At 35.4% G+C, this 14892-nt stretch overlaps 1 protein-coding gene across 1 annotated transcript; it reads left to right on the forward strand.

The window, feature by feature from the left end:
- The first annotated feature begins 380 nt into the window (after positions 1–380).
- On the forward strand, positions 381–5739 carry LOC128210946 (toll-like receptor 7). The gene is made up of 2 exons (XM_052915288.1): positions 381–394; positions 535–5739. Exon 2 carries the CDS (start codon positions 909–911, stop codon positions 3144–3146), a length of 2238 nt encoding a protein of 745 aa, XP_052771248.1. The 5' UTR covers positions 381–394; positions 535–908; the 3' UTR covers positions 3147–5739.
- Positions 5740–14892: the final 9153 nt, after the last annotated feature.

Here is a 14892-nt window from a genome sequence, read left to right on the forward strand (position 1 = left end):
TACCTCATTGTATGTTTCAATTGTCAAAAGGAAATATTTTTCTCAAAAATGACTCTTTAATCATGTTTTACTTTATCTAGCCAACATACCACTAAAGAGATATATATATAAATGTTTTTTAAACTTTTTTTCTCATTTCTAATTAATTATATTTCAATCATCTGCCAATCTCAAACCTCCCGTTAAGAGTTAATTGAAGTTTGGAGGTCAGTTAAGTTTAACAGCCGGTTCGACCGTTAAATCAAGCTGTTAAAGTTAACGGGACTTTTGAGCAACTCAACAGTAATGAACGTTACAATTTAAATGACCGTTAGGTGTTTAACGGTCTGTTAAGCCTAACGGAGGTTTTAAGCAACCGGCCGCAGACGAATACGGAAGTTGATAAGTTTGCCTTGTATAAATTTTATGTGTTCATAAACCTTGACAAGAAGTTAAATTTAAACTGATTTAAGAATATTTCAATATTTGTTTCAGGTTCGACTGAATGTATGTATGTGGTTTAAAAGCTATTGTACAGTTTTGTTTATTTTTCAGATACTGCGATCAAATTACGTCAAAACTTCCGCGTCGCCTAATGTAGTAATCAAAAGAGGAATGCAGAGACTAGCTTCTTCATTGCAAAAGCAAACAAAAACACACTTTTATTGACATCACAAATAAGAAAACAACAGAATCGGAATTTTAATCTTGGATTTTAATGGAGAAAACCGATAAATTGAGTGTTTCTCTTTATCTGGAACAAATAGTTATCATGCATTAAACCAGACTGAGACAAAAAAGGATCACGCATTAACTAATATTCGTTTTACTTCCTAGTTCCTGGTCACAAAACAACTGGCACGTACTTTGAACGCTGTAAACATGGAAGAAGATTAAAGTCATAACAAGAGGAGTTTCGTACCCAAAAAATGTTTTATTCACACATTATTGTAACTTTTTTTGTTTTAAGTACTGGAATCATTTCCGCAGTCGTGTTGCCTAAACAGCATTGTATGAAAATGGGGTCAAGTATACTGAAATGCAATTATATACCACTGGAATTAAATTCGACAGTGAAAACCTTTATATTAGAAGACGCTGATGGAGTGCATTTACAATTTGTTGGTGACACTTGGCGTGAACTTCAGAATCTGAGAATGGAGTTAAAACTGGATACAACAAATCTTGTTTATCCATTCATGGAGATCAAGCCTAACACTTTTATCAACCTTACTCAATTGACTAAACTCGGTATTCATTCTCGCAATGCGTCTTTCTCTAAAGGTGCGTTTAATGGTCTAGCGCATTTAAAAGTTCTTGATTTAGACAATTGTCCACGATTGTCAATTGAAACTTTAGTGTCTGCACTGAAAAGTAGCGACGTCATGCATAATTTGGAAACATTGTCTCTGGACTGGATGTTTTCGTGGGAATCGCCACAATATATGAGATGGACTGAAGACGTGTTCTTGACATTATCTCGAATGCCTTTGAAAGAAATCGTAGTGACTAACACTGGGATAAATTTTAATTTTCAACATTTCGAATATTTAGCAAAATATTTGGAAATTGTAAACCTTCATGACTCCACATTTAGCTACCAGGAGCCGGATTTGCCTGGAGATTTTCTTCGCATGGAGAATTTAAAAGTTTTGAATGCAAGCTTCACGAAAGTTGATGGTCAAAATGATATATTTGGCATGTTTAATCATATTCCAGTCATGTCTAATGCTAGTGTTGTGATAAAGATTCCGCCAATACTAGAAACTTTAGAAACTCTGGATGTAAGTGGAGCTCTCCAAAGTCCATTAAAACACAAAATGATGAATATAAAATTGATTTTTAAATGGAATGAACACAGATGGAAGCCTAAGGACCTAAGCTTAAAAAACAACGATCTGCTGTATGTCGACGTTACGATGGAAACTCCACAGAATAACACTTTCAGGTACATTGACCTTTCCGAAAACAAAATGGAATATATTTCACCTACTTGGTTTGCTACAAGCTCGATGACTATTACGATTATTGACTTGTCAGGAAACAGATTGGATATAATGTTTCGGGAAAACAGTCAAGTGTTTTGTTCTTTATTCCGTAACCTTATAAGGCTTGAAACTCTTAAAATGTCCGATAATAAACTGCATTCGATTCCAACAAATATGTTCGTATCAAATACCAATCTTCAATATTTGGATTTGTCGAATAATAAACTCACCCAGATTACGTTTAAACTAGAAATACTGAACTACGGACTGTATTTAGATATGTCGGGAAATCGGTTTTCGAATCCTGATAAAAAGTCCCTTGATCGGCTGAAGAATATAGAAACTATTATAAATAGAAACAAAACGGGAAATAACAATGAAATACAACTGAAAGACAACACATTTGCCTGTCAAACGTGTGAAAATAAAGATTTTATAGAATGGGTTTCGCAAACAAGTTTGGTTAATTTGATAAAACAGCAGCTAACTTGCTTTACTGAGAATAGCCAAAAAGAAAATATTTCTTTTAAAACATATCAACGCTTGAGCATCTTATGTGATACGCCTGCAAGGAAAGTCCGAATAATTTTGTTGGTAACAAGTTTGGTTGTCTGCATTATCATTTGCACATTAACTGGCATAAAAGCATACCGCAAATTTTCTAGAAAACAAGCTGATTTGGTAAAATTACGAGAACGGATAAAACAGATTAAAGAAAACAAATATTCTAAACAATATTTGGTTTTTCTATCATATTCCAACAAAGATGAAGAGTTCATAGACAATAATGTAGTTCATGGTTTAGAAAAGGCACTTGTCACATATATTGGAACAAATAGAGAGCTTATTTGTCGAGGGGACCTCCATTTTAGGATTGGCCATAACATTTGCAACGAAATGGAGAGATTATTTGTCAAGTGTAGCGCGATGCTTGTATTTGTAACAGAGAACTTCTGCAGAAGTCAGTTTTGTAAAAGAGAGTTTGAATTTGCAACGGCGATGAAGATTCCTGTAATTTTAATGTTAAAAGATGAAGTAGATGTTGACGTTATGCCAGCTGAAATGCGAATGCTTTTTGACACATTGACCAGGTTTTTATGGACGGAAACTGATGGAGGTTTTATTATAAAGACCTCATGGGAAAATGTATGTAGATCCTTAGTCCTTGCAATGAAATAGAAAAAAAAACATTTGATATGAAAAATTATGAAACTCCTGTTCTACACATCGCAATGTCACTGACAGGTTTAACGAATGTGAAACAAAATAATGTTTGTCTTTTCTCCTGTCCTGTGCAAGCCAAACAATAACACATTGATAAAGCATTTCACTGTTTCCTTCATCGTATTCAAGATCTTATATAAGGGAACGGAAACGAATTCATTGTCAAATATGTTTTACAACTGCAACTGTACCTTTTTGTTTGTGAAAGTAAATTGAATGTTCCGATGATTTTAACATTGAAGGATAACGTTTGTGTCGATATATGTGTATTGCAATGTATTGCATTCGCTCAGGAGGTTTTGTTAAAAACCTCGACCAGAGTAATGAGGACGGAGATTGATGATTGTCGTGGAAAAACTTCCTTATAATTATAATATTGTTTTTCTTGTTGTTTGATATATTCATGATAATCTATGATGTGTTATATACTGAATGCTCGTTTGAAGTGCTTCGGTGTTGAATAGTAGTATCATCAAAAATAGTTTTGTGTATGAATGTTTCTTTCCGACTGAAAATAAAACCTATCAGAATGTTTTTTGAAATGACTGAATTGGCGAAATAAATGAGTTTAATGATTTAAACAAGACTAGTACATGTTTCTTCAGTCAACGTCTTTATGTTTTGTTTTGGTAAATTGTTTACCTTAATACTGAATAACAGATTTCAAAAAGTTGTCATTAATCATGATTTGTTAAGTGAATATCAATGAGGTTTTAGACAAGGATATTCAACAGTGGAAGATATGTTTGTCATAAATATGTTAATAGACTTACTTCATAATTCAAAGAAAAACTTATTTTGTGCATTAATAGATCTTAAAGGAGCATTTGATACCATAAACAGAAGCTACTTGTGGCTTAAATAAGATAAATTGTGTATAGCAGGGAAATTTATACAAATTGTAAAAAAATATGTATGAAAATGCTAAAAGTTGTGTACGTGTTAATGGTGTAAAGTCAAACTATTTTCCTTGTACTATAGGTGTAAGGTAGGGCCAGAGCCTTTCTCCGTTGTTATTTTCTATGTTTGTAAACGATTTGCATAGCTTCTTTACAAATAGTAACATTGTTAATGGTACAATTGTGTATAAACATGATGATGATGTTCGTTTGATATATTTTTTAAAGTTATTTGTATTGCTCTATGCAGATGACACAGTCATATTGGCAGAATCATATACAGATCTGCAAAATGCTCTAAACATATATGAAAATTATTGTAAAAGATGGCAACTTACTGTTAACACCACTAAAACCAAAGTGCTTATTCTTTCGAAGGGAAGACGTGTTGAACACGAATTCCTTCTATGCGATGATAAATTAGAATTAGTAAACGAATATGAATATTAAGGTGTGTTATTTAGTAGAAGTGGTTCTTTTTTCAAAGCAAAGGAATATATCGCAAAGCAAGCCACAAAAGCTATGCTTGTTTTGTTGAAGAAAGCTAGATATCATTGTCTTTCTATTGAATTGCAAATTGATTTATTTCACAAAGTTGTCAAACCTATTTTATTATATGGATGTGAATGTTGGGGTTATGGTAATATTAATATTCTCGAGAAAGTGCAACTTAAGTATTTGAAATATGTGTTAGGTGTCAAGAGCAGTACACCAAACTGTATTCTATATGGCGAAACTGGTGTTAAACCTCTAAATATTGACATTAATACTCGTTTGATTGACTTTTGGTCAAAATTAATAACCCCGCCGTTACCTAAACTTACTGTATCTTTATATAATATTGTCCTAAGTAGATTTATGTTTTCCGAAAATCCACGACAGTCCCATTTCCAGTGGATTCGTAATATTAAAGAAATATTGATTAAATGCGGGCATATTTACATTTGGCAGAGTCATGACATTTTAAACAGATCATGGTTTAAGAAAACTGTTTATCAAAAATTGTCCGATCTCTTTATTAATGAATGGTTTTCTACTATAAATACATCTAGAAAATGTATAAATTATAGATTGTATAAAGAAAATTTGAATTTGAAAATTATCTTGTACAGACACCTTACAAACTCTTGCGATATATGATAAAATTTAGAACTAGAAATAAAAAAATACCTGTTGAAATTGGAAGCTGGAATAATGTAGAAAACAACGATAGAAAATGTTTATTTTGTAACGATAATAGCATAGGAGATGAACATCATTATTTATTGGAATGTCAAGAATTTGTTAGTAAAAAAAGTTGTCTTGATAATAAATATATTAGACATCTAAATACTATTAAATTTAAACAAGAAATGCAAATAAGACCTGATTCAGGTATACATTTTGAAAAACTCTGTAAGCTTATTAAAGATATAATGGTTAGATTCTCTTAATGATACATATATTGATGTATTTTGTTTCCCTTTTAATGCCACCTCCATTATAAAGGTATAATGTCAATATTGGATGTCACTGATTGAATTTATTGATTCTTATAGAGTATGTCTTAAAATGTTGAGACTATTCTCGTTCTTTACATAGTTGTGTATATATATATTTCAATACTCTTTTTGTCATGTTTTGTGACATGAGTTATACGAAATAAACTTGGAAACTTGGAAACTTTAAATATATATAGATACATTAACACCTCATTCCTTAACTATGGTTGTTGCTTATCAATTTCACATTATTTGTGTTTAATGTGCAATGGCATTTCCCATCGAAATCGCGTGCATTTGTTCGATACTACTGTCCTGTCACTGGGCCCGATAATACTAATGTGCACAGCATATTTACCACGGAACTATATTATCAATGAAATCGTAGTAAAATTATTGGCAACCTTCAAAACTAAAATATGCAATAATGCAGTTAAAACAAAATGAGCAACGATAATTTGATTGATTTTAATGTAGATTTTGATTTCATGATGGATGGAACAGTTGAAGAAATATTAAACGACAATGATGATGACTTATTTCGGAATTCGGAATTGACATTTGGAAAAAATAGAGCATCTGACAAAACATGAAATCGAGGAAATGAAACAATAACATATTGTAGTGCAACCAGCAACGTCAAGAAGAAAATGCTCAATTCAACGCTTAGTCTTCTCGCGTCCTCTGGCTTTCCGTCCGCGAAAGTTCCTATTGCTAAACACGTTACCCACCCCACCGGCACTGTCGTTTCATCCGATGTTGATTTCCAAATGAATGACAATGCACTTGCTGATTTGTCCAACACCGTATTCCAACATGGTTTAAACACCATTTGATCCTTCAACATAACGTTCAAAAAGTAAATTGACTGGAATTTCACTCCAATTTGAAAAATCGTGACTTATAAACGCTAGTATTGCGTATTTTCGCGAGATATAATGAGAACTTTGTAGGTGGCGATATTTTTGTTGTTTCTTGTAATTGTTAATTTTTCATAATTCCTGTCGTATTTTTTTAGCTGAATTACAGTTATAATACGTTGTGAAAAAAAATACGTCCTTCAAAAAATATAAAAATTAAACCCATGAATAAGGAACTATTTTTTCTGCGCATTCATTGTTTGATAGATTTAAGTTACCGTAGCTGTTCAATTTTACCTATCATTGAGAACAACGATAGAAAGAGAAAAGAGAAAATGCTCTTGAATAATCTATTTTTTTAGCAGAAATATATATTTAAATAAATGTAAATATAAGTATTAAAATTCGACATTTTGCATTTTATTGCGTTATGGTATGCACTGTGGATATATACTACATGAAAAGAAAATGCTCAAAGTGTGCAAGCTCATATCTTAAATTTATAAACTTATCTTTTATTTGTGAGTTCAATCAAAAAAAAAACATTGCGATCGACGCATTAACATTTTAAAAAACAAAAATAAAACGTTGGATATACTTCATTTTGGGCGAAGCGGTACCATAACTCATAGCGGTTATTACAATATTAACTTTTAATCTTTGTGACAATTATTTTTGTCGGTCGTCATTACACCTGCTGCAAAGGAAGGGATACTCAAAATAAAGGTATAACATTAAGATAAAATAGTGTTTTTGCAAAACATATCAATTTCCAAATGAAATTGAAACTTTATGCGCTTGGCAATTTATCCCTAAATATATGATTGTGATAACAAAAACGATATGATTTAATAAAGAAAATGGAGTACTGTTCCGAGACACATCTTCAATCTTCAAAGTTTATTGACAAATCGGCATACACAGCTGAGAGACTCATAATTACTAAGTACAGTGTGTGTATACCACGTAATACATTGCGTAATAAATGCTACGTCGGAAGGCAACATTTTGCTTCAAAAGAAGACTTTAAACAAAGATAACTTCACTATTTCTTCACTATTTTATATGAAACATAGCGCAGTCTACGCCGCTTACGAAGCCCCACCTTCGGTATTTTACCAGAGTTTGATTGAGAGTCTAGTTTCTGAGTTTCGGAGTACTCTTTAAACATTATTTTGGAAACATGTATGTCGAAGTGTTTGATGAAACTAATCAACTTAACAATCAGTAATAAAACGAAGCCGGGGCTCCTTAAGAGGCATAGACTGGCCTTTGTTTCATTTAAATTGTGTAATAAAAGAAAAAGCAAAATCTTGCCGTCCGACGTAGCATATATTACGTAATTTATCAATTGGTATACACACAATGTAAGTGTATAAGTCGGTTGTTAGCTCGTTTATCACACAAGTGTTATCGTCATTTTTTCACTGCGTGTATCACACGACTCAATGTGTTAGTCGGTCGATTGCTCGGTAATCACATTACTAAGTGTGTTAGTCGGTTGTTAACTCGTATGTCATATTATTAAGTGTGTTAGTCGGTTGTCCGCTCGTATGTGACATTACTACGTGTGTCAGTCGATTGTTTGTACGTATGTCACATTACTTAGTGTGTTAGTCGGTTGGTTGCTCGTATGTGACATTACAACGTGTGTCAGTCGGTTGTTTGTACGTATGTCACATACCTTAGTGTGTCAGTTGGTTGGTTGCTCGTATGTCACAATACTAAGTGTGTTAGTCGTTTGTCTGCTCGCATGCCACATTACTACGTGTGTTAGTCGGTTGTCTGCTCGTTAGTCACATTTGTACGTGTGTTAGTCAGTTGTCTGCTCGTATGTCACATTACTAAGTGTGTAAGTCGGTTGTCCGCTCGTATGTCACATTACTACGTGTGGCAGTCGGTTGTTTGTACGTATGTCACATTACTTAGTGTGTTAGTGGGTTGGTTGCTCGTATGTGACATTACAACGTGTGTCAGTCGGTTGTTTGTACGTATGTCACATACTTTAGTGTGTCAGTTGGTTGGTTGCTCGTATGTCACAATACTAAGTGTGTTAGTCGTTTGTCTGCTCGCATGCCACATTACTACGTGTGTTAGTCGGTTGTCTGCTCGTTAGTCACATTTGTACGTGTGTTAGTCAGTTGTCTGCTCGTATGTCACATTACTAAGTCTGTAAGTCGGTTGTCCGCTCGTATGTCACATTACTACGTGTGTCAGTCGGTTGTTTGTACGTATGTCACATTACTTAGTGTGGTAGTGGGTTGGTTGCTCGTATGTGACATTACAACGTGTGTCAGTCGGTTGTTTGTACGTATGTCACATACTTTAGTGTGTCAGTTGGTTGGTTGCTCGTATGTCCCAATACTAAGTGTGTTAGTCGTTTGTCTGCTCGCATGCCACATTACTACGTGTGTTAGTCGGTTGTCTGCTCGTTAGTCACATTTGTACGTGTGTTAGTCAGTTGTCTGCTCGTATGTCACATTACTAAGTGTGTAAGTCGGTTGTCTGCTCGTATGTCACATTACTTAGTGTATAGGTCGGTTGTCTGCTCGTATGTCACACTACTAAGTGTGTAAGTCTGTTGTCTGCTCGTATGTCACATTACTAAGTGTGTAAGTCGGTTGTCTGCTCGTATGTCACAATACTAAGTGTGTTAGTCGGTTGTATGCCCGTATGTCACATAACTAATTGTGTTAGTCGGCTTTCTGGTCGTATGTCACACTACTAAGTGTGTAAGTCGGTTGTCTGCTCGTATGTCACATTACAAAGTGTGTTAGTCGGTTGTCTGCTCGTATGTCACTATACTAAGTGTGTAAGTCGGTTGTCTGCTCGTATGTCACATTACAAAGTGTGTTAGTCCGTTGTCTGCTCGTATGTCACTATACTAAGTGTGTAAGTCGGTTGTCTGCTCGTATATCACATTACAAAGTGTGTTAGTCGGTTGTCTGCTCGTATGTCACAATACTCAGTGTGTTAGTCGGTTGTATGCCCGTATGTTACATTACTTAGTGTGTTACTCGGTTTTCTGGTCGTATGTCACATTACAAAGTGTTTTAGTCGGTTGTCTGCTCGTATGTCACATTACAAAGTGAGTTTGTCGGTTGTCTGCTCGTATGTTACAATACTAAGTGTGTTAGTCGGTTGTATGCCCGTATGTCACATAACTAATTGTGTTAGTCGGTTTTCTGGTCGTATGTCACACTACTAAGTGTGTAAGTCGGTTGTCTGCTCGTATGTCACATTACAAAGTGTGTTAGTCGTTTGTCTGCTCGTATGTCACAATAATAAGTGTGTTAGTCGGTTGTATGCCCGTATGTCACATTACTTAGTGTGTTACTCGGTTTTCTGGTCGTATGTCACATTACAAAGTGTGTTAGTCGGTTGTCTGCTCGTATGTCACATTACAAAGTGAGTTGGTCGGTTGTCTGCTCGTATGTCACATTACAAAGTGTGTTAGTCGGTTGTCTGCTCGTATGTCCCAATACTAAGTGTGTTAGTCGGTTGTATGCCCGTATGTCACATTACTTAGTGTGTTAGTCGGCTTTCTGGTGGTATGTCACATTAATAAGTGTGTTAGTCGGTTGTCTGCTCGTATGTCACCTTACTAAGTGTGTTAGTCGGTTGTCTGCTCGTATGTCAGCTTATTAAGTGTGTTAGTCGGTTGTCTGCTCGTATGTCACATTACTACTTATGTTAGTTGGTTGGTTGCTCGTATGTCACATTACTAAGTGTGTTTGTCAGTTTTCTGGTCGTATGTCACACTACTAAGTGTTTAAGTCGGTTGTCTGCTCGTAAGTCACATTACTAAGTGTGTTAGTCGGTTGTCTGCTCGTATGTCACATTACTAAGTGTGTTAGTCAGTTTTCTGTTCGTATTTCACATCACTCAGTGTGTAAGTCAGTTGGTTTATAGTTCCGTGTTTACTTTATTAGTTATCTAACAAAAGGTAAAAGGGTAATAGTAGTAGCAGCAGCAGTAGTGGTAATAGTAGAAGCAGCAGTTGTGGTAATAGTAGCAGAAGTGGTAGCAGAGGTAATCGTCTTATTGTGAATTCAACACGATGGCAAGCATTTAAATTGCAGTGCAAAATTACAAGCTTTTGTCGATGAACAGAGATATGGAATGTACAATTGAAAACGTCTGAAATATTTTGATGTACATCTCGTTTCCTACTGTTGTCATTGGTTAATTTGAGTCTGTATGTTATCCCAAACTCATATTTATCCCATACCAAAGTCAAAAAGGTCACCAAGGTCAAAGTTCCGGCATGACTGAACTTATATTAACAACTACAAGAATAAGTTCGGTGATAAACAATCCTCCTCGACGAGTGTGACCCTTCAGATAACATATTGTAATCGCTAGATATGTATAACATGATTAGTCGTTTCCTATCGATTATCAATTGTTTACAGATAAAAAGACAAACTATTTGAAAGTAGTTTGGAAATAGGATGTTTTTTGGCAATTCCGTGATAATGTTTTACTGATTTTTTTGTTTTATTATACCAAAAAGTGTTCGTAACGAATTTTTAATTTAGTATTATAATGATTATTATTATTTGAAAACCAAGCATAAGAAGGCTTCTGATTCCGACACATCCGTAAAATCCTTGTAAATATGCTAACACTCGAGTTCAGAACATTTCTGCATCCTGATGTGGCAACCATTTCGCAAATTCATTCAAGCTGAGAACATAGGGGGCACTGGAAGCTTTTTTTCTGGATAGTAAGTACCGCCTGATACTTTGCACATGGTTAACTGTATTTGATGCGTACATACAACGTAAGATTCCACATAGAAGGCTAAGACCGTGTTATGGTCCATTGCGTTGAAACAGGCGCTATATCTTCTCTTTCTAAGGAAACTAATTTTAAAAACAAGCAAATTAGTATGACGTTTAAAAAATGATAAGCATGGTACATAATTACCTAATCCTTACACATACATGTACAATAATATATAAATGAAATTAATTTATGTGTGCGTACTATAAATCAATACCACAGCAATATTAGTACGGAAATGAACAAATTGTTTTGTTTTGGGTAATAAATCACGTTTTAGTAAATAATTTAGCACACATACATTTCAAGGCATAAACAACAAATGTATTCCGAAATATGTATGTTAATTCGAAAAATAATATGCAAAATATTTCCCCATTAACACAAGACAATCACTTTTAACAAGTGATATCAACTGTTAAGTATACGTAAAAACACATTATTTATATGCATGATAACATGAGCTTAAACGGTTATGTTTTGAGGATAATTGTCTCTCTCTTTACAAAAATAATTAAAATGCATACTAAAGTGAAAAGCATTTTCTCAGCCCTAATATAAACTAGTTTATGTCATGCTGATGTCAAGAACACAATCAGAATGATACTTAGGAAGCCTTCTTTGGTGTTAAGCTCTAGAACTGATACCAGAACCTAAAAGGTATGTATCTATTTCATGTAGAGAAAACTGAAGTTCGTCAACTTCAGATGATGTTGTAATAAAAGGTTGACTAATGACGATTGACACTAGATCTGCAGGATCAGGCGGACGTTCTGGTTGAGTCAACGTTGGTTAAATTTTAGCCGGCGCTGGTGGTTGGTAGTCACAGCACTGAGGTTCTAACTCGAATTCCGACTAATTATCCGAATCTGCATGAATTACTAGTCGATCCGTAGAGTTGATATCACTCGGTACGCGGTAACACTCACTTTGCTTCACTTTATACGAAGTAGCGCGAAGCTGATATCCGACGAATATCTTAATGAAATACCACTCACTATCACACGATACCACGAGATATATGTTTCTAGCCTTAAATTTGCTTTTGCCTGAATAAAGATACATTAGGTCATCGACACGAACATAATTAGACTAGCTAGTAAACTCTCCAGTTCGCTTATATTTTTCACTACATGCATATTTTTTGTTTCGAGAGTTATGTTGTTGCAGAATAATGTCCCTATCTGACACTGGAATTGAGATTAATGTGTCCGTAAGTCCCGCGAAACGAGACCTGATTTATGTAAACGCGAGATGAGTCTTGCAACACAGATAGCTTAACCTACATTTCAGACCTGACCACACCTGGTTCATACCAAACAAGTTCACTTTCAAGTTCTTGTATACCTTTCTTAGAAACTGGATTTTTGATGATGTTCTTTATGCGTCCTATTTCAAGAACAATGTTTAGTCTTTGAACAGTGTCATTTGAAAGTATGGGCCATTGAACGGGTATTGTTGTATTGTTCTGCATATAAACAAACCAGCGCTTCTCTGATAGTGTCTCTCTTTTCATCATCTAGTATGCAAGCTTTAGTGTAAAAAGTCACGGTGTCACGCAAAACAAGTATTTTCTGACAATCACGTTCTAAGATATCTGCTGCAAATATTGTACCAATATACTCTAGAGGATCCTCATTGTCCGCTCTTGAACGGGTACTGAAACTTTCAGTAGTGAAGAGCACAAATGACACTTCGAAATTGTTCCCTTGAATGCAATAGATAAATCAAGGGCATATTAATGTCTTTTAATTACAAGCTCCAGTTGATGTTTTGTCGGATGGTCTAACTTGACGTGCAGAGCATTTACAAGACCATCGAGTACGGACCTTGGTACAACAATCAACTCAGCAGGTGAAAGTTATTGATCAGTACCTTTCCATCACTAACAAATTGTGCAATAAACTTGACCCGTAGGTAACGTTTAACATCTTTTAGATTGATAAGCTTCTTAAAAGGACGAGTTTCAGGTGAGCATGTGTACTTCGTAAATCAGGACACTCTGAACGAATTTATAACCATGATGATTTAGTGGCAAATGGAAGACGAACATATCGATTCAGTATGTTTTCTACTTTTATTTAACGAACTACAGACTCAAATGAAGGTACACAGTTGGCAATTGGGCTCTACGCAATTTGATTAATTTCGGCTAGCAAAATCTGAAGGTATGCTTGCAGAGCCCACAAGATGTCTTACATAGACTTGCTAGCGACTGAATATGGATAGGAAAGAGGGCACCCTTGGACTTGCTGAAAATTTACATCTAAACAACATTTCCACAGTCTGAACACATGGTTAACTTTCTGTAGAGACACATGCTTGCTCATCATATTGCATAATGTAAGGACTGAAGTGATTGATGGCTGTAGCAATACCCAAAGCTTCTATCTCACATGGTAGCCACGAAACCTGGTGTTTGCACACTTTGGCTCCGTTAACACGTCTAGTAGTGGACCCTTCTGTGGTAATCAAAAGCTGATTTTATGGTCTGGGAAGAACAATACACTTGTGGTTGTTTAGAGCCGACGGAGCATCACTAAAGATCTGCTAAGATGAGTCAGTCAAATATAGCTTCTCTTGAGATTGTTTGTCGGCAAACAGACCAACTAACGGAGAAAGGTAAGTTGAGCAATGTGTAAAAACTATTCCTGAAATTTTGTACGCACTTATAAAAGAGCGTAGGCCACAGAAAGTCTCTGTAGGAGCATACGAAGATTATGTAACAATGCAATGGGAGCTTGCAGAACTCTTACCACCAGACCATAATGATGCATCCGAGTATGACTATTGTCTTTCGACTAATCACTGTTTTGGATGGTGACAACCGTAAGCTACATCTAGAAAGGGCCTCTAACACACGTTGCCAGTTGCACAAAATATCACCTAGAGAGTTTGCCCTACAACACAAGTCAAGTCAAGCTTAACTACCACAGCATCCTGCATAAGATCACCACGTACTTGATACATTGGCTCTTCCAAAGCTTTCTCAGACCCTGGCATGCCCATATCACAACGTGTATAGATACGCACACCTCTGAACGGGGTAGCAACGCCACAATACTTCAACGACTGTGTGGACAAAGATATTTGGTAAAACGAACAAGTCAAGTCATTTTTGATAATATTTTTCCACTGGCCAATAGTTCGTAGTGTGCAGTCTACATCCTAAAGTAAGCTCGGTTGCGGTTTGGAATTCTAACATCTGTGAAGGCGGTGACAAGACGATAACCACCTTTTGGTTGTTTAACTAGGAATGAGGGGTTAAGATATTCAGCTGTTACGTTGATATCTTGAAGTCGACCCTACACACCTTGGCTCACTAATTCATCAAACTTTTGTTGTCTGCTCGTAAGTCACATTACTAAGTGTGTTAGTCGGTTGTCTGCTCGTATGTCACATTACTAAGTGTGTTAGTCAGTTTTCTGTTCGTATTTCACATCACTCAGTGTGTAAGTCAGTTGGTTTATAGTTCCGTGTTTACTTTATTAGTTATCTAACAAAAGGTAAAAGGGTAATAGTAGTAGCAGCAGCAGTAGTGGTAATAGTAGAAGCAGCAGTTGTGGTAATAGTAGCAGAAGTGGTAGCAGAGGTAATCGTCTTATTGTGAATTCAACACGATGGCAAGCATTTAAATTGCAGTGCAAAATTACAAGCTTTTGTCGATGAACAG

The sequence above is a fragment of the Mya arenaria genome, chromosome 12, assembly GCF_026914265.1.
Source record: "Mya arenaria isolate MELC-2E11 chromosome 12, ASM2691426v1".
NCBI classification, from domain to species: domain Eukaryota; kingdom Metazoa; phylum Mollusca; class Bivalvia; order Myida; family Myidae; genus Mya; species Mya arenaria.

What these genes read in the sequence shown, in the direction of transcription:
- LOC128210946 (XM_052915288.1), top strand. Translation starts at nt 909, where the DNA reads ATGTTTTATTCACACATTATTGTAACTTTTTTTGTTTTAAGTACTGGA.